Here is a 27,558-nt window from a genome sequence, read left to right on the forward strand (position 1 = left end):
TGTAGAATTTAGATCGTTTTTCAACTTTAGCTGTAGTAAACAATGCTATGATAAATATCTCTAGGCATTTAGTGCTTCACACTTCTCCAATAAATTAAATTCCTAGAAGTGTAAGGGCAAGACAAAATTGACAAAAATGTTTCCAAGGCTTTGGATATTCATTGCCAGATTGCATTTTACTGTACAATTTTATACTTCCTCTATGTATTTAAATGTCTCTGTAAAGTTGATCCCTTCAGAGGGTCTTTTGGAAGGCTCTCAAGCTGATGTGTGAACAACTGTATATTCAGATTTTATTTTTTGCAAGATTTGAGTCAGGATATATTTTTTGATAGTCATCCAAACGATTTTCCTGTTTATGTATCTTCTGTGAGCTACACTTGTAGTATGCCGAATGTAGAGAAACCAGGGAAAATATGACACCGCTAGGAGGTCACCGCTAGTGAGCTGACCACCCTGGGCTAGAGGTCCCTCAAGGGGAACGTAGGGAAATGATGATTGCTTTCCTTCTATTCTTTCCCTCCCTCCATCTCTCCACAGCTCCTTCCCTTCCTTTTAGGTTTTTGGTTTTGGTTGGTTTATTTTATTTTATTTATTTGTTTGTCAGAGAGAGAGAGAGCACAAGCAGGAGGAGCAACAGGCAGAGCAGGCAGAGGGAGAGGCAGGATTCCCATTGAGCAGGGAGCCCGATGCAGGACTCGATCTGAGGACCCTGGGATCACGACCCAAGCCGAAGGCAGACGCTTAACCGAATGAGCCGACCAGGCGTCCCCTAGTTTTTGTTTTAATAGAACATTTCACTCAGAGCCTTAGGCCCCACAGGAGCCACATGAGGAGTAATACCAGCCCCCCCCGGCCCCAGCCCTTTGCCCCTTCTCTCCCTCCCCATCCTTCCCTCTCAGGCCCATCTCAGGGAGTCAGGAGCAGAGATTACAGAGTAGCTAAGGCATTTATGAAGGAGCAGGAAGGATTTGTGGACGACAAAGGACTCTGGCTGAATGCGTGTCCTCTATCGGTGAGCACGGGGCCACACTTAGCATTTCTGCTTTGGACTGACACCCAACTTCCTCGAAGACCCTGTGCCAATGCCAGTATCTCCTGGACAGCATTAACATACAAATACCTCTTATCTATGTTGCCAGGTAGACCTTTGGATTAACCCGCTTCCAAAGGAAACCCCTGGCACAGCAGTGGAAGGTTGCCAGCCTAGAGAGCAAGGGTGTGGCTCTGAGTACGGGCTTTAACACTGCTGAGCTGCCATCTTGTGTATCAGCTTCCACATCTGTCAAATGGGGTTAATGACAGCACTGACCTCTAGGGTGGATGGGAGGAATAAGGCACGAAGGGAGGTACATACGATCCCTAGAACAGCGCCGAGCACACATGCGCTCTGTGACTTGAGCTCTTGTTGGTTAATGACAGATCATTTGGTGACAGTGTCTACAGACCAAGGTGATCAAAACAGAATGGAGACTGCAGGTGACATCACCTGAGAGGCCCTGAGTAGCCAGGAGAGTGGCACGAGGGGCAGAGGAACCCAACTAATGAGACTTTCTGTACCTCAGAGTTTTGTCTACGGCCAATTCTGTGACTGAGGAAGGGGGAGGATGGAGGGCAGCTGGGATATGAATCCTGGAGCCAACAGGTGGGGAGGAGGGTCCGGGTCTGTCATAGAGGCCGACGAGGGAAGTGACACGGGCTCTACTTAGCTCTCAGAATATTGGCCTCCGAGATGGGTTCTTCCTTCAAAAATGGAGTTAGTAGTGAATATTGAAAAAAATAAGATTTCAGATAAAAATCCTCATTTCTTTCTTCTCATGAAAAATTGGATAATTTATCAGGGCGCCTGGGTGGCTCAGTGGGTTAAAGCCTCTGCCTTCGGCTCAGGTCATGATCTCAGGGTCCTGGGATTGAGCCCCACATCAGGCTCTCTGCTCAGCAGGGAGCCTCCTTCCTTCTCTCTCTCTCTCTCTCTCTGCCTGCCTCTCTGTCTACTTGTGACCTCCGTCTGTCAAATAAATAAATAAAAATCTTAAAAAAAAAAAAAAAGAAAAATTGGACGATTTATCAACACAGGGCTTAAAATGCTGCAAAGTAGCAACAGGCTGGAGCTGGTGCGGGGTGGCCCCCTCAGATGTGCCTTCCAGTTTACCAGAGTCCTCACCCCACTATTGCCTCTCATCGGTGTGCTGACTTATTGCACTGGTATCCTGCTAAAGAATGAAATAGTGCATCTGCCCTTAGCTCTATCAAAAGTGAGGACCTTAAAAAACAGACTGAGGAGAGCTGTGTCTTTTAAGAAAAAAAAAAAAATGAGAGTGAGTTTATTTTTTTATGGAAGAAAAATATGGTGTGTGTGTGTGTGGGGGGGGATGTCTGCCTCACTCCTCCTAGTTCCTACCCTTGGAGGAACTCCAGTCTACAACTCATGGGGAACACCATGGTTTGCTAGAATCAGCAGCAAGTAAAATAGAACACAAGGATATGCCAGTTTTTGTGTTCTTTTGGCTTACTTTAAGTTGACAGAGTATGTGTTTGAAAATCTCTAAGTTCATGCTAACCACACATCATGACATCCAGACATCTGGTACCTTTTCACCACTCCGTGAACTGACCCTTTTGTACTTGAAAAAACCCTTGTGTGCAAAATGTCTTACCTGGGATTCCTTTTATGCCGTCCAACCCTGGCAGTCCTGGGAGGCCCGGAGGCCCTGGGATATAAGGACATTTTATGCACAAGAGGCCAGGTTCCCCTGCAATGAGAGCATGGGTACATTACTTGTAAACCCACACAGAGTCTGCAGAAAGGACAGATGCTGTCCAACCATACAGTCATTTATTACATTAAAATTGGGGAAGTTAGTGGAAAATCATCAATGATATTGTGTTATTAATTTAAAAAAAACATTCATCTTGGGACGCCTGGGTGGCTCAGTCAGTTAAGCATCTGCCTCTGTCTCAGGTCAGGATCCTGGGATCCTAGGATCAAGCCCCATATTGCATTGGGTTCCCTGCTTGACGGGGAGTCTGCTTTTCCATCTTCTTCTGCCCCTTCCCCCTGCTCATGCTCTTGCTCTCTCTCTCAAATAAATAAAATCTTTAAAAAAGTATTCATGTATTATATCAGCTTACTTTATCCATCCGACCTTCTTAATATTCTTAGAGGAAATCCTGAATCAAGAATAAAATATCTACTCTCTCAGTACCTCTCTCTTTCAGTGCAGGATAAAACTTATATTCTAGACATATCCCAAAATTCATTGAATGGGTGCTAAATTGATTTGTAGATAAATGAACACTTTGAGGTAATTCTCTTGGAAAAGAAGCCATCCCCGGCTATAGTTTAGGATGATTATTGTTTTGAGGGGCAGAAGCAGTGAAAGGAATGATGGTGAGAGTGACTTCCTTTCATAGAGCAACACCACTGATGAAACCAACCTTTGGGACCATCAGCTCCTGGGATTCCTGGAAACCCTATAAGGCCTGGGAATCCACCACTTCCAGGTGGACCTTTGCGAAAAACGATGTCACCTGCAAAAAAGACACCAAAGCTAGGGTTTTGTTTCTTTATGTGTTTTTTTTTTTTATTCAATTAGCAAGTGTTTCCATAAGATACATTATTTTATATGCATTTCCCCCATTGTTTTGGTGGTTGCATCTTTTGAAGGTTATCTATAATTAAAGATGAAGTGTTTTGACCAGCTTTTCTTTTCTCATTACACACACTTTTTTTTCTGGTGCAGTGATTCTTTGAAAGCTTGTTATCTGCTTAGTTCTCATCACAAATCAACCCATATTATTTTACTCAATTATTTCCAATTATTCCAAGATTATCCTTTTAGAATGTTTAGGCAAAGGATCACATCTCATTCTTCTGTTATTTCAAGTACACTTAATCTCCCTGATATATTGGAGATGCTTAATATATACTCAGGGGAAACATTCTAACAGAGTATCATCTGTTTTCTTTGCATTACTTGTTCACGTCAGTTGAGTTTGTCCTTTTTCAAGAAAGCTCTTCCCAGTTTTCCACATGTGTCAGCTACCATAATGTTAAAACAAACAGCTAATGTTCTTAAACTCTTGTGTTCTATGACCAGATTTTTTAGTCTTGTCATTTCAAATCCAGGTTGAAGGCAATGCTTCAACCTGCTTCATTGTTTCAATGAAAGCAACTGAATATTTCAAAGCAATGCCTATAGAGGCTCCAAATTTTGGAGCAACAAAGTATGAATGGAGACATTTAATTGAGAAGGAACAGGGTATGGGTAATATTGGCTTGACTCTGAAAGGAATGTGCATTTTGTGATCCAGTTTTCTGTGTCTTTAAGATGACTGGATCGTTCTCTTTAAACAGTAAAATATAATGGCAGTTCTATACTTAAGGTAGACATATATGTATACTTCTATATTTATACATTCGTATTTATTGGCACATTTTCATAGTCATTTCATACTTAATTCAACAAATATTTTGTGTACCTACAATGTTCCAGCCCTCAGTGTCACATGATGGCTTAAAACAGCAAAGAAGACACAATCCCTGACCTCAAAGAATTTTGAGTCTTAGAGGGGAAACTGACAAAGACAGGCAACCCCAAAACTCTACTATCGGGATAAGCTTGAGTGTTATAGGATGTGGGCTCAGCGAAAACGTTCTGTAGGACTTGAACTTGAAGCCGACACTGGATAGACAGACAGGTGTTGCTTAGGCAAGAGAAGATAGGAAACCAGGCCATCTCTAAGGGGAGAGATGCATGGTGTCTTGCAGAGGGAACTGCAAGACACCCCCTGGTGCATTTCCCCTGGTGCATTGCGACAGGCACGCAAGGTCGAGAGCCCGACTACAGTACTCATTAGCTCCAAGAGCTATGCACCTCAGACCCCTTGCTGATAAAATGACCCAACTAAGCCTACATCTTGAAAAACACTTGCAGGACTAGAAATTGTTAAAATCCCCAACACAGTGAAAAGTTTTAGTTAAGTTTTATTTTGCTTTGTTTTTCACATAGGTTCACATCATAGCTTGACAGTTTTTGTTCTTGGACATTTTATCATTTTGTTAATGGAATAATTTCTTAAACAGACATTGGCCTGAAGGGAAGCTTTTATTTTTTTAATTTTTTTTTTCAAATATTGCACAAAAAGCCAGACATTTAGCTGAATTATCTTACTAACACTAAGAGTTTTCCAGATTATTTTTTTGGATCTTTCAGGTTTATAATCACACTGTCTATGAATAATAAATCTCTGACACAACAGAAGATTCTTAAGGCTCTTGGTGGGGAGTGGTGGTGAGTATAAAACACAAGCCCTCCCAGGTACCTTCTAGAGATGTTTAAGAGACAAAGAGTGGCTCATATGTTCTGAGGTTCTGTGTACCTATCAGGCAGCAGAGAATGGTAAGTGACTCTGTGGGGGTCTGGAAAGGAGAGGACAGCTCCAGGAATTTCCCATCCTCTAGGCTGCAGCTCAGTGGTCTTTGACCCACTTTACCTGGCAGCATTGCACCCATGCCCCTGGTGCATTTCCAGCCCACATCTCCTTGCCTTGGGTTTGCCCGCTGATGCCAGGGCACAGGACACCCTGGGAGCCATGCTAACAGAGGCTGGAAGTGTGTATGTGTGTGTGAGTTTGTGTGTGTGTGCGCACGCTTAGTCTGATCCTGTGAGATAGATCTTAGACCCATGACTAATAGGAATTGGTGGATACATTCTTGCTTCTTGGTCCTCTGGGACAGATTGTCCCGAAACAAAGTTGTAGCTTCTAGGAAGATACTCTCCAGGGACCAGACAAGCAGTTGCAAAATTGACCAAGGTCAACCTGAAAACCATCCCTCCCTGTCTGCTTCACTGTCCCTTGTCCCCCTCCCACTCTGCCCTCCGTGGGTGCTCAGGCTGAAGCTTTGCTGCACGAGCCAAGTCTTCATTCTGCCCAAGCTGCTTTCATAGATAGTTCATCAAATGAAACAGCAGCAGAAAGATGGCCCTTAAGATCCACACACACTGCCGGCCAAGCTACAAGTAAGGTTCATTGCCACTGATCTGCACCCATCTGTTATTGGGCACTATACCCAAATAGGGGCCCCATTAGATATCTACCTGGTGGTCCTGGATATCCCGGCAACCCTATAGGGCCTGGCGAGCCAGGACAACCCGGGGACCCGGGAGGCCCCACTGCATTCTTTCCTGGGGGCCCTCGTTCCCCTTTAATTCCTTTCACGCCTGGAGGTCCAGGGGCTCCTCGGAGGCCAGGCCTTGATGACCCTTGTAGAACAGAATCATGTTAGTGCATTTTAAATGTTTTCCTGATTCATATATATTACTTTTTTAATTGCAAAAAGTAACAAATTCTTATTAACAAAAGTTACACAATCGAGAGGTATAGAAAGTGTATAAAACAAAAAGAGAGCATCTTCTTCCTTCCTTCCTTCATCTGAGGTCTTGTTCAACTACCACAGCACAGCAGAATCCAGAAAGTTCCAGTCCCATGAGGTACGATAGGGACTTACTTAGTACAAGGGACTGAAACAGAGTTTGAGTTGCACTGTTGTCTTTTTTGTTTAAAAGGACCTCATAGGAATTCTCCGATATGTGCTGCTTTGTAGAATTTTTCATTAGCGACTAGAAGATCCCTCCTTTTCAGTGTTCAAAATGAGAAAGAGAGACTGTCCTACTGGACTTCATTCCTGCCAATCATCTTAGTTATAAAATAGCGTGGTGGGGAGGCCAGCATCTCCTGGGAGAGAAGCCTTACCAGGTGGTACAAAGCCATTTCATCTGTCTCTCATGGTGACAAGGATGTGAGGAGAGGGCCATTCTGGAATCCCTGAGTTGCAAACAGTGTAACTAGAAAGAGGAGAGACCTCACCACCAAAGGGCTGAGAACTGGCAGGGGTAATATCTGATTATTTCTAATTATTGAACAAGGATTTTCCCTGTAAAAGCAAATCCCTCTGGTCTCTCTTTGAGAACTTTGTAATTTTTACTCACTGTCTGCCTAAAGAAGCCTATTCATTACCTGGGGTGTCTGGTGGAGAGTAGCTCTTCCCTAATCTTTGACCAGACCTCTAAAATATCCTTTTGTATTCCAACTTCAAGAGATACCCATTGTTAACAATTTGCTGTATATTTTTGCATGCATGTGCAAGTACACATAATACCCATTTATTTTTTTTTACAATGCGATTATAAAATACATACAGTTCTGCAATTGCTTAATTTCAATTCATTTTCAGAATTATGAAATAGTTTAAACATACCACAAGGCTTAGAGAAAAATGTAATCAACAGCAGGGCTTACTTATCAAATCTTTGCTATTTTTTTAACTTGTTTCCTTTTAAAAATGACACATGACAGCACTGTAGTTATAATTAAAGCCACTGAGGTTAATTCTTAGTCTTCCTCTCTCAAAAGGCAACCACTCCAGTGAGTCATGGATGTTTTTATAAAACATAAACATGTAAAAGTTTAAGCTATGGGGTGCCTGGGTGGCTGAGTTGGTTAAGCCACCTACTCTTGGTGTTAGCTCAGGTCATGATACTGGGGTTGTGGGATCGAGCCCCATGTAGGGATCCACACTCATCAGGGAGTCTGCTTGAGCTTCTTTCCTCTGCCCCTCTCTTGGTTTGTACGTGCTCTCTCTCTCTCACTCTCTCAAATAAATAAATAAATCTAAAAAAAAGTGCAATTTACGTACTTACACAACATTTGATACACTATGAAAACTACTATTTTTAACCAAACTGATTACTATAAATTATTGTTTTCTACCTTTGTGCCCTTTCTGAGCTTCAAGGCTTCTGCAACTACGCCAGTAATTGCCTTACACTTAGTTAAAACCACTGGGAAGTCAAAGAGCATCTCTAAGTAACTTTGTGTCAGCTTCCACTCCCTTTTCTGCTATGAGTTACAAACTTAACAATGAGGAAGCTAGGAACACTTTTAGATCAATTAATGAAGCATTTGTCTCCCGTAAGCAATGCAAACATGAGTTTCCTTTTTTTTTTTTTTTTTAAGATTTATTATATATTTACTGGAGAGAGAGAGAGAGCATGAGTGGGGGGAGGAGAGGGAGAGGAAGAGGCAGGCTCCCTGCTGAGCAGAGAGCCCGATGTGGGGGTCCATCTCAGGACCTTGAGAACACTATCTGAGCCAAAGGTAGATGCTTAACCGACTGAGCCACCCAGGTGTTCCTTGCCCCATGATTTTCCTTTTAAGACCATTTCTATTGGTGCCCCCAAGAAACATGTACATACCAGCAATTCCAGGAACCCCAGGAGAGCCACGGGGACCTGCAAATCCATAACAGTAATTACTTAAGCATAAGGACGTACATACATTCCTCTCCCCCATATTTGAAATCTTGGGTGGCCATATTATTGTCATAATATACAATAACATTATAATTATATAATATATATTTATATAATAAATATTATAATATATAATAAATATTTCATACTTTTTCTTCCACTTTCATATAGATAAATATTAGAAAGCTTCACTTGTTTAGTCAAACCACAGAGAAGAAATTAGTTTGAGATGCTTAGCACTCAGAAGTGAATCACCCCACCTTCCCACCTTCAAACAACTCAGTGGACATCTACGAGGAGCCTGCTCTGCGTTTGACCCTTGGTGGGATGGGGCAGATCGGAGAATGGTGAACAGCTAGAACTGTCAGGGTCCTCTGGTTTGGCCTGGTGTTGCATCTCAGGTCACTTCCAGCTGTGACAGTGCAACAGGGTTCCAATTCTCTGATACTTGTGAGTGACTTAGAGTGAACATACCAGATTAAAAAAAAAAAAAAATCTATGTTCGTGTCTGTACTTCTCTGTCGATTTATTTAAGAACACTGGGAACTTCTCCTCTTTTAAGTGAAATTCTCCTTTGAAATCTTATTTGCATCATTAATTGGCCTTAGATCAGTGGTTCTTGGTCCTGCCTGCATACTAGAATCATCTAGAGAGTTTTTATAATCTACCAGTGCTCAGGGCCCCCCTCTGGACAGTTATGTCAGAATCCCAGAGATGGGACTTTGGCATGTCATTATTTAGAAGTTCCCAAGGATGCTGATGTGTGGCCATGGAGGAGAACTCTTGGCCTATACCTTTCTAATCTATCCAATGGGATGGCATCTGAGTAAATGTGACTCTGCTTCATGGTGCCAGGAGTCAGAAAACCCAAGTTCAGGCCCCTTTTGTCCCTATTGTGTGGGTTTGCTCAAATTACAGTTTTTCAGGGTCCCCGTTTTTTCTTTTGTACCCCACTGAGATCGCTGATTCTTCCCATTCCCTCCTCCGGCCCTCTGGCCACATTTGTGTTTTCTTGTCAGACTTGAACTTGATTCTTTTGCACACAAAGGGAATTTAATTACCTTCTATGGTAGAGCACCTATGGAATTTTCATATAAAGGTATGAAAATTAGGACACACCAATACTGCCACCCACGAAAACAGGGAGACCTCTCTGTTGCCCCCATGCAAATTCTAGGTCTATAAGCACATTTGCTATATGTTGCCTGGAAAGAAACACATGGAAATGGTCAGCAAATGCTTTAGGAAGAAATTTATTCTCACCTTGTGGGCCACGAGCTCCTTTAGGGCCTGGTGGGCCTGGAAGTCCTTCATCTCCCTTTTCCTGGTATACATCATAATATTCTGTCTTAAAGGAAAAAGAAACAAATAGAGATACAGGATAGCTATTTATGGTGGGCTCACCAAATGCAATACCTCAATGTCCCCCCTCACACAAGAAATGGTGTTTTCCTGAATTTGTAAGTTTATGTGTTAGCAGGAATAAAGTAATGTATACATGATGGATAAATTTGAAGATCAAAGTTGATGATTCTGGTATCATGATATCATATATTTCATAGGCTTTCAGTGAGAAATGTATTTTATGATGGGAATGAGCCAGTTCACACCCTCACAGTTCCATATGTATATATACATACATCCATATCGAGATATGTGGGATATATATATACAGAAATTAAAGTTTCACAGGCAGTGACTCACCATTTTGACATAACAACACTTGATTTTTTTTTTATTATCCTATTTCACTTTTTAAAAATGCTTGTCCTCATGGACTAACTTTATTTCAGAGTATGTTGGGACCCACCCATTAAAAAAATACTCCATTTTGATTATTTCTTTAAATTTAAGGATACTGCTGACTTGCAATAATTAGGAGGGTTATCATGTCTAACATGTTGGGTGGACCTACTGCTGGTCTCCTATACTCTCTGGTTCCTAAGTAGAACTTCCAAGGAAGTTACTAGAAGCTGCTGAGTTATATAGAATGGAAACACACACAGCAAGCTAGGAATGCCAAGAATTTCTCTCACGTGCAACTGGCAAGTCAATTTCACTTAGAATTCAGTACATTTATCTTGAAGGAAAGAAAATGAACATAAATGTTTTGGTGTTGTTTTCTCAAATGCTGCGTGGGACCAGTTTGTTTGGCATGTTTAAAAAAAGAGGTAACAAAAGTATTGTGGTTAATCAGCTATGCATAAAATCATAAAAATAATTCATAATAGTAACAGTAACGATCATTTAATAATCATCACAAAACCTATAATGACATACGTGCTCCTGCCAACTGCTGGCTAAGTGTTTTCACAAAATGGCCCATTTCTTCTTCCCCGAAACTCCATGAAAGTGTTCTGGGACTACTTGCATCTGAATCATTGGCTTGTGTGAAGATGTGAATTTCCAGGACGCTCCTCCAGTTACTGAGTTAAATTGCTTAGTTGAAGGGGTCTGAGAACTGTGTTAGTAATGGAACCCCTCACCCCGGCTCCGTGACTCTTTTATCATCATGGACCTTTCTGTACAACTGGCTTAATCACAAATGCCAGCTCTGTTCAGCACACTGAATATGAGAACTACTGTCTTTTCTGTTTTTTGTTGTTGTTGTTGTTGTTGTTGTTTTTAAGGTTTATTTATTTTTTTAAGTGAGGGGACAGGGGAGGGGCTGAAAGAGAGGGAGACAGTATCTTAAGCAGACTCTGAGCTCAGCACAGAGACTGCCTAGGGGTCGATCTCACGACCCTGAGGTCTTGATCTGAGCAGAAACCAAGAGTCTGACCAACTGCACCACCCAGGTGCCCTGAGAACTACTGTCTTCTAAAGGCAGAAGAGAAGGGGATACCAGAATTCAGAGCTTGGGTCCCTTCTACTCATCTCCTTAAGCTACAGAGTCACAAAACAGAGAATATGACTGCTCTGCAGTAGAGCTGATGGACATCACACCCATGTCCATGCCAGAGAGAGGAGACTGCCTGCGGAATTGGAGTTTGGGCAGGGGTGGTCACTGATCTTTGCTGGCCCTGGTTGAGTTTCTGCTGCCTGGAAATGCAGGTTGTCATACCTGGGCCCAGCTGGAGTGGGTGGAGTGGGATCCCTCTCCCCTCGGTTCCCCAGCTGGCCTCCAGTGCATCCCTCCTATTCTCTCAAGGACACAAGTCAGCTTGGCCATGTCTGATTGGACGTAAGAGTTCTTCTTGACCACTGACCAGGGTGGGCATTTCTAGGGTCTTCCAGAGACCAGATAGGACCAAATAGAAATTTGGTCCTATCTGCATATAATCTTGCATATTAACAAATTTGGCAATGGACAAATAATGACAATAGCTATTTTCTTCCTTGGTTTGATAAAAAAGTGAATACCATAATCTCTATCTTAAGTTAAGGCACTGACTCAAAATTTCCTTGATACTTTGAAGGACTTGATCAAATAGGAAATGGATACTGTCTTTAGTTACACTTACTGGACCACGAAATCCTGGAGGGCCAATGTCCCCTTTCCACCCCTGTATTGAAAGACAGTTACAAATTATGAGTACATTAACCCAAAGTATTTATTTATTTGGTATGCTTAAAAAGCAAAATGCAGTTAAACAATAAATCAATGCTAAAAGTTATGTTATTTCCATGTCATGTACAAATCTCACTGATCACAATGTCAGTCAGCTTCTACCACACAGAGCAGGTTTTATATCTTTCCCACAAAACTGCCCTTTAGGTGTCTATGTAAATTTGTCACACCTCTCTTTTCCTCTTAATAAACATAACTAAGGTATTTTAATTGCAATCCTTGTACGTATTTTCAGGGCATGGTCAGGAAAGGGTGGACAAAAACCAAGCAGTTAAAAAGCCTAAGGACGGGAGGTTAGAGAGGGGATCACCTTAATGCCGTCTTCACCCTGTAACCCAGGGAGGCCCCTGTTGCCTTTGGCTCCCTGTGGAAAAGGACAAAGAGAATGGGTCAGAAGACATACAAGTCATTTTCTTCTGTGGGAAGCAGGAACAGTTGGAGCTCTTTTTTTTTTTTTTTTTTTTTTTTTAAATTCTAATACTTCATTAGAAGAGTTTTTTATTAATACTAGTTAAAGTCATCTTCAGGATTTGGAGAAATATATCAACCTTAAACAATAAATAAAACTAAAAATACCATAAGACATAGACCATTTATAATCTTGCATATTAACAAACGTACTGGTTTGGAGAGCTGACATTGGTCCTCCAACCATCCGATGAAGTCATTTTTCTGAGTGGACTTGTTTGAATATTTTTCTAACAGTGCATATACTTTTCTTTCATCCCTGATCTTTTTAGATAACTCCATAAAAACCAAACAGTAGTTGTGAGTTCAAGACATCTTTGTGGATTAAGGAGAATACCTCTTTTTTTTTTTTTTTTAAACATTTCATTTGTTTATACATTTTCAAGACAAAAAGTTAGGGATGATAGATCTAAAGGCCTACAAGAAGGAAGAGGAGGCAGCACATTTATAATGATGTCTGAAGGAGTACAGACTCAGAGCAGTATAGATTTTATTATGTCTGCTATGTAAGAGGCACAAAGCCTTTGGTCTGATCAATTGTCTTTAAGCATTCCCCATTGGAATAATGACCAAAGGCCAGAGCTTGCACCAAAAAGTACAGAAACTGTGTTTAATGCTCTGTGGGACAGAGGTATACAACTAATACTTTCTTATATGCATACAAAAGGAGTATTTGTTTAGTTCTGTGATTTTTATATGCTTCTGCTTGTAATGCTGTGGAGCTCTTTTAAAAAAAATTATTAATTTTAGAGAGGGAAAGAGAGAGAGTGAGCACGTACACACCCATGAGTGGGGGGAGAGGCAGAGTGAGAGGGAGAGAGAGAATCTTTAAGCAGACTCCCCACTGAGCATGAAGCCCAACTTGGGGCTCAATCCTCACTCTCTCTCTTTCCCTCTCTAAAATTAATAATTTTTTTTTAAAAGAGCTCCACAGCATTACAAGCAGAAGCATATAAAAATCACAGAACTAAACAAATACTCCTTTTGTATGACTGAGATCAAGGCCTGAGTCAAAATCAAGAGTCAGATGCTTAACCGACTGAACCACCCAGGCACCCTGGAACTCCTTTTTGAAAAGAAAAAATAAGGTGTGCTCTGATGCTCTCTCTTCACGGTGAGGATGTAACACTTCAATTCTCAAATACAGATTTAAAAATCTATATGCTTTTGCTAACTTAATAACTATTAGTAATTCTCCAAATCCTTCTTTATTTAATGGGACTGACATTTCAACAACAAACATCAATGGGCCAAACATGTCTTTACCTCAGTGCCAGGGAAACCAGGGGCACCATCTTTGCCAGGTTTTCCCTAAAACAAAAAACAAAGCAAAAACACAAAATTTAATAAATATGGATAACTTTAATAAATAAGGAAAATGTAAATAATAAATGATCATCTCCTCTTGACCTCGGGCAAGAGAGCATGACGGAAACTTCCCACCCATCTGTTAGAAGGAAAAACTATTAATCACAGAACACACATGAACTTCTCTTGCTGGGGAAGGCAGAAGCTAGTCAGAATAGGAAATTAGGGAAGACCAATGGAAGAAAGATTGGAAATTAAGAGTAGCTGAGTTTAAATGAGTTTGATACTGCCCATCCCAGCTTGGAAGAAAAATTGAAAAAGCAGAGAAATGGACAAAAAGACCTAAAAAGAGTTCACCGTCAAATTATTTATTTCAAATGTTGGCAATTTCCTGATCCACCCATGTGCCGATATTTGAACACCTTTGTAAAGCTGTATGGCATTGTCCCAAACAGACAGGCTTTTGGGTGAACTATTAACAATGTCTACTCTCTGTGACAGGATTCAATATCATATTGACTGAGCACTTTTTCTTAGGAAAAAGTATTTTTCTCAATATATAATCTTTAGAGTCTTTAGACAATATATGTGTTTAAATCTTTCTAAAATAGACCTGGGTGAGTGAGTGAACCCTGGTTGCTTCTGTCTCCCCAGCTCCCATGTCACAATGTGCCCCATCTTCTTTGGGGATCTGCCCTTCCCTCGCTGTGTGGGTCTGATGGGACTGTGGATCACATTACGCCCCGCCATTCTGGCCTGGCCAATCCTGGAAACTTTCTCTCCTGGCCACGGTCACCTTTCCAGGGTGAGACCTAGGAGCACTCTGGGTCAATTAGAGCGATTCTCTGGGGTGTTATTAGTGGATACAGGGAGACACCTTTTCTTCTTGGAGGCCATTAACCTGAAGCTGTGTGCTGCTACTTCCTGCTATTTCTTCCCATTGCTGCCAACGTGGAGGATCAATGTCAAAGGAGACCACGAGGTCAATACACAGAGGAGGAGAAACGATAGGGAGAGCACTGCCCATCCTGTTTCAGGCTCTGAAGTCCTCGAAGGCTGTCTGAGCCTTGAACTCCTCAGATACTTGAAAAAATAAGTTTCATTTCCTAAATCTTTGAAAAAACGTACAAAAATCTAAGCTAGTTTGAATTGGGCATCTTACACTTGTCTCCTAAAGAGATCTGAGCATTTACTGATACAGGTTGCATATGACACTGAACTTCCAAATTTACCTGCGGGCCAGGTTCTCCAGGAGCACCCTTTTGAGATCCATAAGATTCTCCAGGCGGTCCCTGTAATTAATAAGAGTTATGTCAAATTTTATGAATTGATTTTTTGACTCACCCTCAATTGTCATTAAGTTGTTTCTTCTGATTATTCTGTTATATTTTTAAATGTTCCAATGGTGGGTCATCTCATGTATAAGCATTCATTTAAAAACAGATGCAAAACGAGGGTTTTGGAGGGAAGGGGATTGGGGAGGGGGGCTGGGCTAGCCTGGTGGTGGGTATTAAGGAGGGCATGTATTGCATGGAGCACTGGGTATGGTGCATAAACAATGAATCTTGGAACACTGAAAAATAAAATGAAATAAAATGAAATGACAATAAAAAAATAAAAACAGATGGTAAAATAGCAGATGCTGAAGATAAATTATAAGATGGGAGACAGTGGGTGGGTATACAACCATGCAGGGCTTTCGGCTAGAAGAGGCTATGAAATGATTGTAGTATATTCTGTGATGTCTGTGCTGAAATATTATCATGCTTTAACTAGTATTAAGATTTAAAAGGAATCATACATCAAAATCCACACTAAGGCTCTACTTCATGTTTCAAGGAAACAGTATGACTCTGAATAACCTACTGAGGGTCCAGGAGGTCCAGATTTCCCCATGGCTCCCTTGTCTCCCTTCTCCCCTTTGAGGTCCTGCCACAAAAAGAATTTAAAGTCATTACACACAGATCAAACAAAATAATACCGCTTTTACTTGAAAAATTTCTCTGTTCAACGAATTGTATCTACAAACTACTTACAAACCTCCTGTTAACATGACAGATTATCATTTTTCATATTCCAAATTTTATACTTGTGAACCCATTAAAACCACACTTAAACTTTTGTTGTTTTAAAGAAAGCATCTTTTCGGGACGCCTGGGTGGCTCAGTTGGTTAAGCAGCTGCCTTCGGCTCAGGTCATGGTCCCAGCGTCCTGGGATCGAGTCCCACATCGGGCTCCTTGCTCTGCAGGGAGCCTGCTTCTCCCTCTGACTCTGCCTTCCACTCTGTCTGCCTATGCTCACTCTCGCTCGTTCTCTCTCTGACAAATAAATAAATAAAATTAAAAAAAAAAAAAAAAAAAAAAGAAAGCATCTTTTGGATCAAACTATGTTAAACCAACTTAATTCCTGAATCCGTTTTCAATTTTCAAGCACATTCAAATCATTCCCAACGTATCTTATTTTCATTTTTAATATACAGAAATTATTTTCACTGGGATCAATTAGTTTCTGAGCATGTGTTAAAAGGAGGATTTGATTGCTTTAGTCAGGTTTGTTTGTGTTCTTATCACATTTCATTGACTGTATTTTCCCCAGTGTGAGTCTCCTCTTGGAGCATCATTTTTTTCAAACTCAAAAATTGTCCCCTGGGTCCAACCTTCCAGATCTAGATTTTCATCAAGATAAGATATTTTTTTCTTTCCATTTCTGGCCAATAAAATTTTAGACTTCTTTAATTTTGTTGTTGTTGGTGTTGTTGTTGTTGTTGTTGATTACCTCTGAGAAGTTTAGCTTTTCTCCTTAGATCAATTTTTTCCAATCTTCAATGAGAGTTACTATTTTGGTCATATCAAATTTCACCATGTTTTGTTTTAACTCTTCTCAGTTTTGTTTTGATAACTTTTACCATTAAAAATTAATTATATTGGAGAGTAAGGGTTAGAGGGTTTATATTTTAGGAGATGAAAATGTTCTAAAGTTGCATGTGGTAATAGTTGTACAACCCATGAATACACTGAAAGCCACTAAAATATGCAACAAATAAGTGAGCTTTGCAGTATATAAATTATATCTGAATTATGTTGTAAAAATTAATATAACTAAAACCCATGAATTTTATTTTTTTAAAGCAGTGAATTACATGGTATGGGAATTATATTTTAATCTAGCTATTATTAAAAAAATCAGAACTTTAAAGAAGACGGTTTATGTTTATTTCGTAGTTAATCCAGAGGAAAATTGTTAGTTAACCCCTTACTTCCCATGCTCTCTTCCCCCAGACATTCAGGATCAGGTTTGTGTCTAGGTTTGGGGTATTATATTATGATTCACTTTTTCTGACAATTCATTCAGTTCTATATCCTGGTCCTTCTAGCTACCCTAGAGTAGGAGCAAAAAAGCAAATGTTCATTTTGAAAAACAGGATCACAGTGTCCTTAGAGAGGAATGCAGGCCACATTGCCCTTGGGGACATAAAGGCAGGTAAAAATGTCCCATTTGATTTTCACACTATTCCACTAATATCTTTAGGTCCTTACTGTCTGGCTGGATCAGAGCCATATACCCATTTTGTTATCATTTATTCAAAAATACTCACCAAACCCCCATCTGAGTTAGGAACAATGTGGGGGTGGTGAGGATAAAAGGTGAGCAAAATCAGATCCAGGCTCTACCTTCTAGAATCGTGGAAGTTGCTAGCATCTGATCTTGCCTCCGATCTCTGTCTTATGTTTTCTGGTTCTCAAGTAAAAGATGGATAAAAAATAAAATCCAGAGGCTGAGGCTGGCTCAGAGGGCTCAGAGGGCAAAGCTTATAAAAGAGGTAAGGGAGGGGCGCCTGGGTGGCTCAGTGGGTTAAATTAAGCCTCTGCCTTCCGCTCAGGTCATGATCTCAGGGTCCTGGAATGGGTCCCTGGGATGGGCTCTCTGCTCAGCGGGGAGCCTGCTTCCTCCTCTCTCTCTGCCTGCCTCTCTGCCTACTCGTGATCTCTCTCTCTCTCTCTGTGTCAAATAAATAAATAAATAAATAAACAAAATCTTAAAAAAAAAAAAAAGGGGGAGAGATAAGGGATCACGAGAACTCCCCCCGGAAGTGAGAACACACAACCCGTGTAATAAGATGGAAGAGTTACCGTTCTGTTATCCGGGCCAGTTAGTGTCACAATAACCGTTCCTGGTGGTCCCGGGGGTCCTGTTAATCCTTTTACACCCTAAAAACAAACACACTCAGGAACGCGAAACCAAACAACATCACCTCGGTTTTTGGAGAGCTAGATTTTCCCCTTTGGTTCTTAGGTAAGAAGATATCTCAAATGACAAAGCAAACACGTTTGTTCCAGTGTCACTTACAGACTAAGAAGTGCAGGATGATTGCTATGAAATTCAAAATGTCTTGCCCATAAATAAACCACAATATTTGAATTACCTGCTCTCCTTTTTGTCCTATCACATTATCGCCCATGTGACCCTGTAAGAAAAGAAAACATTAAATTATTTTTAAAAAATGGATATGAGGAGTCTAAACCCACTGATGTTCCTTCCAATGTTTGTAAGGGAACGTTTGTATTTTAATGGTGATGTCAGTGTTACAAAAATTACTTCAGCTATTTCTTGCAGGAGAGAGGCAATGTGTTTCCTTCAAAAGTGGAGATCACAAAGTGCAGAGGGCTTAAGGGATTGACTTCACAAGGCGAAGGAGGACATGACGTGGGGTGGGATGGGGAAGAGAAACCAGCTTGGAGAAGGTTTTCCTGGCTCAGACACTGGTTATCTCACTTTCTGATGCCCTCGTTTTCTCATCTTAAAGAGGGAAGGATGATTGAACTTCTAGATTCTGAAATTCAAAAGTTGAAGGAGGCTAAGAAAACATTTGAGGCTATCTCCCTTCACTAGTCAGTTACTGAATTGAGCTAAGTCTAATGTGAATAGTCCGTCTCCTATAACAATGGCTAATCTATCATATCAACCAATGCCTCCTTGCTATTTTTTTTAACTATTTATTTAAATCTTGTTAGTTACCATACAGTGCAACACTGGTTGCTGGAGTAGAGGTCAATGATTCATCACTTCCATACTACATCCCGTGCTCATCTCAAGTGCCTCCTGGCTTTTCTGCTCTTGAGTATATAGATCTTTCCCCCATTAGCCCACAGAAGCTACAGAAAAAAAGCTCAAGATAAGGAATGAAAACACTTTAAATCTCAGCTCTGTCATTTACGGTCTAGTTGACCACTCAGATAATGATATAATAATTGTGGAAACACCTTGGCAAGTTCCCTGCACACCAAGTCTAGCTATAGTGAGCAAGTACTACTACTGTGTGAGGACTAATTTCCTGGGGGGCTCAGCCTCACTCAATACTTTCCTACCTAGTTAATGGAGGGGCTCAGAATAAGCCCCTCCAAAATATATCACTTTGGCATAAGAATTATTTTGAGCTCAAGACAACTGAGTAACAGCAAATGGAGAAAAGTTTCTCCACCCTCCTCCATTTGCCCAAGGGCAGGGTTTGGGGCCATCTTCCCCAAGGGAAGATGTCACCTGGCTCTTCTTCTATACTAGGAAGAGGAGACAATTACCACTGGAGTCAGCACTGACTGAAATCTTCAACAAATCTTACTGAAATAACCCTCATCTCCCATTAGTTTCCTCCATATATTTACCTGCCTGCAATTTACTGCACCCTACAAGTTCAAAGCCCTTTTCCTTTGTCTTGTCACTCCTCCACAGATTTTTATCATCCTTTGTTAATATGGTACACAAGCCTCTGGACCTGAAGGCCTCTTTGGGGTTTTTATTTCACTTCTGTGAGGCCCCCACATGCAAATGAAAGAAACCTTCTTCTTCTGTTAATAAGTCTTTTTTCAATTCCATTTGCATGTCCCCACTCAGGACCTAAGAGGATAGAGAAAAAGGTTTTCCTCCCCAACACTAGCAAGTGGTCTTTTTATGAGAAGGATATGCAGGACCCTGCTCAATGAGTACATGAATATTCACCCTTCATTTACTAGCATTAAGATCAGGTTGGCGTTGGGAAACAGCCTACTACAAAAGTTTATAGGATAAAGTGTTGGGTGATGGGTAGGATTATCGGAAATGGGAAGTCTATGGACTTGCCCTAATCTGATAGGGAGCTCCTTATAACTGAATTATCTAGGATCAAGTTACTAAGTCCAGGGAGGAGAAAGTGAAGGGTACAAAGCTGCTTGTTCTGTTCCCTTCCCTGCCAGGGATCCTGTGGCTTCTAGAGAAGGACCAGGATGTAACCACATGTCCAGTCAGACCAGGTTTGTCTTTTAGCTCATTTTCTGTGTTCCAGCTGTTGTGTTATATGAACCATAATATACCTTAGGTCCTGGAGGTCCCATGGGTCCTGGAAAGCCCTAGAAAAATGCACAAGTTAAAATTATAGCAAACAATGTGCGAAGATGAAAACTCTGTGTAAAGTTTTCACTATACTGAGTTTATTAGGTTACAGGGTCTATAGTAGTGATGATTTCATACTCACTAAGAATCCTGGAGGGCCAGGTGGACCAACAGGTCCCGGAAAGCCTGGAAGGCCTGGCAAACCCTGTAAATTAAAAGAAGAATAGAGTTAAGCTTGAATTTACTTCTCATCTAAGAACAATGTCCATTAATTAAATCCATTAAAATATTTTAGTGAAATCTGAGGAACATGATGCCTCTCATTTACGGCTGCAGTTAATTACAAAAAAAAAAAAAAAAAAAAGAAAAGAAAAGAAAAAAAAATGCCTAAAAGCATGTTGCCATGTATAAACAGGATGCCAGGAACATGCTGATGGCAACATTTCCAGAATTATTTTAGAGCTTTTTTTTTTAATTTTTAAAATTTTGCTTTTCTGTCTATCTCTCTTTCTGCCTCACTGTCTCCCTCAGCCAAGCATGCTCCTCGGGTAGGGCCCTCTGCCTGCTCTCCTTCTGCCTACCGTCCACTTTCCCCAGACATTTTTAGGACTCATATCCTCTCCCTTTTCTTATTTTCACTCAAATGTCATCCTTTCCTGGTCCATCCAATCTAAAGCCACAGCCCTTCTTCCAACCTCGACACTTCCTCTCTCCTGCCCCTGCATTATTTACCACCTTGGCATTTCCTGCGATTTAACACACCATGCACTTTACTCATTTACATCTTTTCTGGTTTCCCGTACTAGAATGTCAGCTTCATGAGGGCAAGAATTTTTTTTTTTGAACTCTTTTTTGGCTAATTTGTGCACCATGCTATCTCTAGAGCCTAGAGCAGCTGCTGACCCATACTGGGGATGTACTAAAAATTTCTTGTATAGATGACGGTTACCCTGCTCCGTCTCCATCAGCACTATGTGCCATACCTAGCCCACACTCCATGCACATCTAAGGGACACATCAGTGTTCCAGATCGCTGCTATCTCTTCTTACTGGATCCCTTTCGTTCAGCATCCCAACCCGTCAATGTTTCCTAAGCAAGAAAAACCAAATCCTATCTTGTTCTGCATCTTTCCTCAGTAAAGGCTCCTAACTGCATCATTGTTCCATTTTGTGGGTCACTGTCAGTTGGCATGGCTCACCATCAGGGGGTTCAACACCCTGAACTCAAACTCTGTGACTCACTTAGACACATTTCCAGAAATTTCCACATACGCTTCTGAACTATGTTAAAATATTTCTGGTTAATTAACCTGGAAGTTACTCCCTGTGCCTTAGGTCTATCAAGAGACCCTTCGAATCCCAAAGTAAAGCATACACAGTCCCCAAATAACCGTGTCTCTTCCTATCCATTAGGGATCATGCTCACATCTACATACATATAGATCAGAAAGTAAACCTTTCAACAGAAGAAGATGCATTTAAATAAATCCCAGTTACTTAGTGTCATGCAAACTTGGAAACAGGGCTGTTATTTAATATTATAGTTTTAAATGATATTCCATGTATGGTACAAACCTATCCTTGATTTCAACAAATACAGAATAAGTGGAGCATAACTATTCCTTGAAGGTTCCTCCTTAGGTTTAGGAAAGCCTGGGTAATTGAGATTTAAGCAGAGATTAAAAGACTTAGGCACAATATCATCCTTTTATATTAGTTTCATGGCGTATGAGGTGAATGCTTTAGAATGAAATGAAGTCAATATGTCAACAGAAGAAATATGAATGTCTATTTCACATGTTCTTGTGGTTGTCAGGGGTGGGGATGGGGGACGGTGAAATGGGTGAAGGGGGTCAAAGACAGAAACCTCCTGCTAGAAATAAATAAGTCTCGGGGATATAAGGTACAGCATAGTGACTGTAGGTAACAACACTGTACTCCAGATTTGAAAGTTGCTAAGAATGTAAAGTTCTCCTCACAAGAAAAAAAGAGTATTCATCACTGTGGTGATGGAGATTAACTAGACTTATTGTGAGGATCGTTCCACAATATGTGCTAATATCTAATCATTACCCTGCACCTCTGAAACTAATATAATGTCATATGTCGATTATACCTCAATAAAAAAAGAAAACAAAACAAAAAAGAAAACAGAAAACAAACCACAAAAATGTTCCTGAGACGGTGAGAAGGAGATTTAGGGGAAAACAGAGAAGGAGAGACAGACAAATACAGAGTCACTGAGATACAGAGAGAAGAGAAAAAGGAGAAGGACAGACAGACAGACAGACAGGGACCGAGAGGCAGAGCTAGAGGACTGGGAATAACGAGACCCTCTCTGACAGGTGATACCTGGAATCCCGGAACTCCTGGCAACCCAGGGTCACCTCTTCCATCAAGTTCTATATCTTCTGCAGCAGGGGCACCCTTGAAAATGAAGAACTTCATTAAACGTAATCATAAACATAAACATATTTTCAAAACTCCTTTAAATGCTTCTTCAAACTCCTACTCCCTCAAGGACACAAGAGCTTTTCAGGATATATCCTTAGAGAAATGATTTAGGATTATGTAGTTACTCCATTTTGAAGAAATAAAAGATTTTCCTGTATCCTAAAACTGACAATTTACTACAGAAGGAAGAAAGACACAAGGATGAGAAACATTTCTCAAGATACCAAAATTAGTGGCAACTCCTGATCTAGAAGGTGAGGCCCCCAGGCTGAGGTCAAGTCTCTTCTCCTAGACTCTATTTCCTTAAAGAATTTTATAAACATTGTATCCCTTAAGAGATATGTATGACAAGAGCTAAAAGAAGTTGTTGAATAGGAATAAATATCGTGTCCAATTTTTAGTTGGTTTCTGAATTAATTGTGAAACTCGATTTGTAATTATTTACATCTCATTATTTAATAGCAGTCCTTTCATATGTCCACTTAGAGATAATAATACGCCACGCTTGACTTACCTTTTCTCCTTTCAAACCAATAGCACCCTAAAAAAAGGAAACCAAATACATAACATCACTGCTTTGTCCTTGCTGCTATTCTGCTCCCTCTCCCACTGTCTACTTTCCACTCTTTTTTAGATTTTTTAAATTTAAATCCAGTTAATTAACACATAGTGTGTCATTACTTTCAGAGGTAGACTTCCACAAAGTCATTCATCAGCTTTATATAACCCCCAGTGCTCATTATATCATGGTCCCTCCTTAATATTCATCACCCAGTGACCCCATCCCCTCACCCCCTCCCTTCCAGCAACCCTGTTTGTTACCTACGATTCAGCCGTCTCTTGCAGTTTATCTCCCTCTCTGATTTCATCTTGTTTTATTTTTTCCTGCCTTCTCCTATGCTCCTCTGTGTTGCTTCTTAAACTCCGCATACTAGTGAGATCATATGATAAATCTTTCTCTAATTGACTTATTTCGCTTAGCATAATACCCTCTAGTTCCAACCATATGACTGCAAATGGCAAGATTTCATTTTTTGATGGCTGAGTAGTATTCCACTGCATATATATTCCCACTGGTTTTTAAACACGCTTGAGTTTCTCTCATTTAAACAGACAAAATCTCCCCCACCCCCGCCAGTCTCTCCTTCATGCCATCTGCAATCTTGCCATTCTGTTCATTCCTTACTCCCCCTCCTGCCTCCATCCACACTGGAAATACCCCTTGCTAAGGTCTGCAATGACAGTGACAATGCTAGAATCAATGACAAGACCTCAGATCTTACTGGACATCTCAGCAGCATTAGGCAGCTGTCAGCCACTCCCCTCTAGTGAAACGCATCTTCCCTGGGCTTCCACAATATTCTTGGTCTTCTTTCTACCAGTAGGGTCCTCCTCTTTACAGACTTATTTCCCTCGACCCAGGTGTCCCATGCTGGGCTTTCTAAGTCTGTTCTGAGGTTATTTCCCCTCTTTCTCTTGCTCATTGTGTCGCCACCATCCAGGGCCTCTCCTCTCACCAAATCCAGCTGCCTATCCCTCATCCCTGCTTGGATGTCTCAAAAGCAAAATAAAGCCTCAAAGCACAAACCTGAACTCATAAGGCATTTAATCATTCATTCATTCCCCCACCGATGAGTTTAATATCTACTACTGGTTGCCCCTGACTTCCACAAAGTCATGATGGATTTTGGCACATGGCCATTCTGGAGTAAATGACTTGTATTTATACTTTATACAGAGTTAGAAATGGACACCTACCGGGATCCCCGGGTACCCTGGTGTCCCTGGAAGGCCTGGAAACCCTCGCTCACCCTGGAAGGCAGACAAAGCTTGTTATTCTTTTCAGTTGTTCTAGAACAGCTTATTGAGATATTTTCCCTGTTTCTCTCTTCCAGCCCTGTAGTGGTAAATCTAGACTAAGTAACCCAAATTCCTTATGGCTACTGGGTCATGAGGCTGAAAGCCAGAAAACCATTATCTTATTTGAAAACAGGATTAGAATATACGGTTTCTCAAATTGTGCATAAACGGCAAAAGTCCAGTTGTGCCAAAAACCTTTTAATTGCTGTTTCCTTGAAACTTGGGTAATTCGTTCTTTTGTGGGTACCATCTGGGTGAAAGGAAGGTGCTGTCATGGAACAAAGAGCATGAGTGAATGCTGGAAAGCCCAGTCACTCTTGCATTCCCAGCTTTCATTTCTGATTTAGATAGAATCACAACCTCAGGTGAAAATCACTGGGTGAGCCCCTAGTTGTCTTTTTGTGCGAGAACATAAGAGAACATTTTCAAAACCAAGAAACCAAGCCACAAGAAGAAAGAAAACCATCATGTTTCCGTCCTGAAGACACATACCAGTGGTTCTGGCTAAAAGAATCTCAAGGAAAATCTGTGCCTTCTCTTTCCTTCTTCCTCTTGATCGATTCAATCTGCGGAACATTTCCTAGCCATCTCCTGGGTGAGAAGTACATACCTTAGAACCATTGCATCCTGGGACACCGGCAGGTCCATAGGGCCCAGGATGGCCCGGGGTGCCCTAAAAACAGAGCAAGTCAGAAAGGTGACATCAGCACTGGGCCCCGGGAACAAGTGGCCATCGTGAGGGACCCACGGTGAGGGAAGAGGTGGTCCAACTTAGACAGTTATTTAAGTACAAATGGCTATTAAATAGCTAAGTTGTATCTTTAGTTATTTTAGGTGATTTAAGTAAAAAGTATAGCCAATAAAATGACCAATCAAAACCAAACATTATCAAGTGAGATACATATATTTTAGATAAAACAAAAAACCTTTCTTTGTAAAATGGAGTCCTTAATATGCTATTTTAAGCTGGAAGAAAGGAAAGGAAAAAGAAGAGGGGTGTATACATAAGGTAGCATTTTATTGTTCTATACTATTAAGCAGAGTTAATATTCTATCTCTTCTCTTTTCTTCTCTTCTTTTCTCTTCCTTCATTTCATTCCTCTCCACTCCACTCCATCTAACCTATCCTGTCCTGTCCTGTCCTGTCCCATCTCCTACGGTCAAGTCCCATCCTGTCCCATTCCATTCTGTCCCATTCTGCTCTGCTTGGATTGTTCAGGAAATCCAGTTGGACTTGCGTGTCCTACAAATCTGAACTCTAATATGTTACGTGACTCCACTGTGACATTTTCATCCTGTAGCTCCTATCATAGCAATCATTTCCTTGTGCTATTGCTTTAACCTCTTTATTAAAGTGAACTTTCTTTTTATTTCTTTTAAATGCACACATTTTCCCCATTACTTACTGGAAGTCCAGGAGGACCTGAAAATCCCGGCAATCCTGTTATTCCCTAAAGAGGTAGAAAAGGGGAAGGTGGCAAGGAAAACACTTAAAAACTGTTTGACCCTATAAAAATAGAAGCATTTACCATTATGATAACAGCATCCTGCAATGACAATTAGGAATGGCTAAACACTATTTGAAAACAAAACAAAACAAAACAAAAAAAAGGTTGGACAAACTTCTCAAAATCTTACATTCATCAAACTACTTTTTAAAAATTTTTATTTAAATCTTAGTTAACATACAGTACAGTATTTAAAAAGATGATTAAAATGGTTTTTGCCTTCTTTGGGGGCATTTTTGAGGCATAATTTGCATACAGTAGATGGCCCCCAGCTTCTGCAAAGAGCTTGAGGCATGTTTACATATGAGTGCAAGTACATACTGGTATCACCATCATCCCGTCCAGACAGGGAACATCTCCACACACAACCCCCCACTGTGGTCCTCTCACACCCTTTCCTAGACCATTAATACCCGCCCCCTTTCTGGTTTCTGCCATGACAAATTACTTTTACCTGTTCTTGAACTTCACCTATACAGTGTATCAAACAGAATGTATTCCTTTGTGACATGTGTAGAACTTTTACAGTGCAGAGTTCTTATTTTTTAAAGAAGAAGAATTTTCATCAAACCATCCAGATGGACCAGTTGGACTACTAACCCTCACACCTTTGGGACCAGTGAATCCTGGGAGTCCTGGTGAGCCCTAGATCCAAGAAAAAAAAAAAAAAAGGAACTGGAAATTATTTGGTACTAAGACACTATAAATTAAAAGTTCCCATTCTATTCACACACCAAACTGTTTTGCTCTTGTGATTATTTCAGGGTTAACACAGTGAAATTGCTTGTTTGCTTAACTGAAGCTAAAATACTTTTTAAAAGATTTTTATTTACTTATTTATTTAACAGAGAGATTGAAAGAGGGAGAGAGAGACCAAAAGTAGGCAGACAGGCTGGCAGAGATTTGGGGGCGGGGGGAAGCAGGCTCTCTGCTAAGCAGAGGGCCCAACTCGGGGCTTCATCCCAGGATCCTCAGAACATGACCTGAGCCAAAGGCAGAGGCTTCACCCACTGAGCCACCCAGGTGCCCCTAAAGCTAAAATATGTATCAGAAAGGACGAACAGAAATTCATTCAAAGCCCTGCTACCCAATGTGGGATCCAGGGTCCTGCAGGATTAACATCACCTGGGAGGCTCCCAGGCCTCCCCCACCCCCACACACATTGATTCCCAATCTACGTTTTCACCAGATTAGAAAAGGACTCTTGTCCCCTTTAATGTCAGAGAAGCGCTGCTGTACAAACCCCGCATTAACCAGACAGCTGCTGAGGTCTGATAAGGATGACGCAGTTATAATGGGGATGAGAATGGCAGCCAATATTTCTGTGCATGAGAAAGACTTTATTAGCAAAATGGGCCTGGCAGGCATGCATAAAGGAACAGCCGAGTAAGGACGGCCTGAACCAGAGATAAACTTGCTCTGGGCATAGGATGAATATGGCATAGAGGCCCTGTTCCTTGGAGAATAACCTTAAATGGAGACTTTTTGAACCAGGCCACTTGGTGGGGAAGTTCCATTGTCCAAAAGCCATTTTTTATCATTCCTGGGAGTTTTAATATGTTTTAGTATATTTGACTTTTTAAATTTTTTAAATTATTTTTGAGACAAGGGTTGTTACAGACAAAAAGGTGTTACAGACTCTTCTGAGAGGGGAGGGTCAAGGCTACAGCTGGTCTTTGCTGACTGAGGTGGAATGAATGCCTGGGTGCG

At 40.9% G+C, this 27,558-nt stretch overlaps 1 protein-coding gene across 2 annotated transcripts in view; it reads right to left on the reverse strand.

Annotated features, from left to right (window-relative positions):
* The window catches only part of COL4A3 (collagen type IV alpha 3 chain), a 127,260-nt gene that overhangs the window by 34,245 nt on the left and 65,457 nt on the right, over positions 1–27,558 (reverse strand). For both annotated transcript variants that reach the window (XM_059167848.1, XM_059167847.1), the window contains exons 4-23: positions 26,449–26,493; positions 25,747–25,791; positions 24,951–25,013; positions 24,239–24,292; positions 22,995–23,021; positions 22,379–22,453; positions 20,169–20,231; positions 20,008–20,043; positions 18,087–18,128; positions 17,794–17,871; positions 15,529–15,591; positions 14,895–14,954; positions 13,621–13,665; positions 12,197–12,250; positions 11,780–11,821; positions 9,579–9,663; positions 8,259–8,294; positions 6,102–6,266; positions 3,439–3,531; positions 2,658–2,753 (exon numbers count right to left, since the gene is read on the reverse strand). In XM_059167848.1, coding sequence (XP_059023831.1) covers positions 2,658–2,753; positions 3,439–3,531; positions 6,102–6,266; positions 8,259–8,294; positions 9,579–9,663; positions 11,780–11,821; positions 12,197–12,250; positions 13,621–13,665; positions 14,895–14,954; positions 15,529–15,591; positions 17,794–17,871; positions 18,087–18,128; positions 20,008–20,043; positions 20,169–20,231; positions 22,379–22,453; positions 22,995–23,021; positions 24,239–24,292; positions 24,951–25,013; positions 25,747–25,791; positions 26,449–26,493 — 1,267 coding nt within the window. The remainder of the gene's footprint in view (positions 1–2,657; positions 2,754–3,438; positions 3,532–6,101; positions 6,267–8,258; positions 8,295–9,578; positions 9,664–11,779; positions 11,822–12,196; positions 12,251–13,620; positions 13,666–14,894; positions 14,955–15,528; positions 15,592–17,793; positions 17,872–18,086; positions 18,129–20,007; positions 20,044–20,168; positions 20,232–22,378; positions 22,454–22,994; positions 23,022–24,238; positions 24,293–24,950; positions 25,014–25,746; positions 25,792–26,448; positions 26,494–27,558) is intronic.

The sequence above is a fragment of the Mustela lutreola genome, chromosome 3, assembly GCF_030435805.1.
Source record: "Mustela lutreola isolate mMusLut2 chromosome 3, mMusLut2.pri, whole genome shotgun sequence".
NCBI lineage: Eukaryota > Metazoa > Chordata > Mammalia > Carnivora > Mustelidae > Mustela > Mustela lutreola.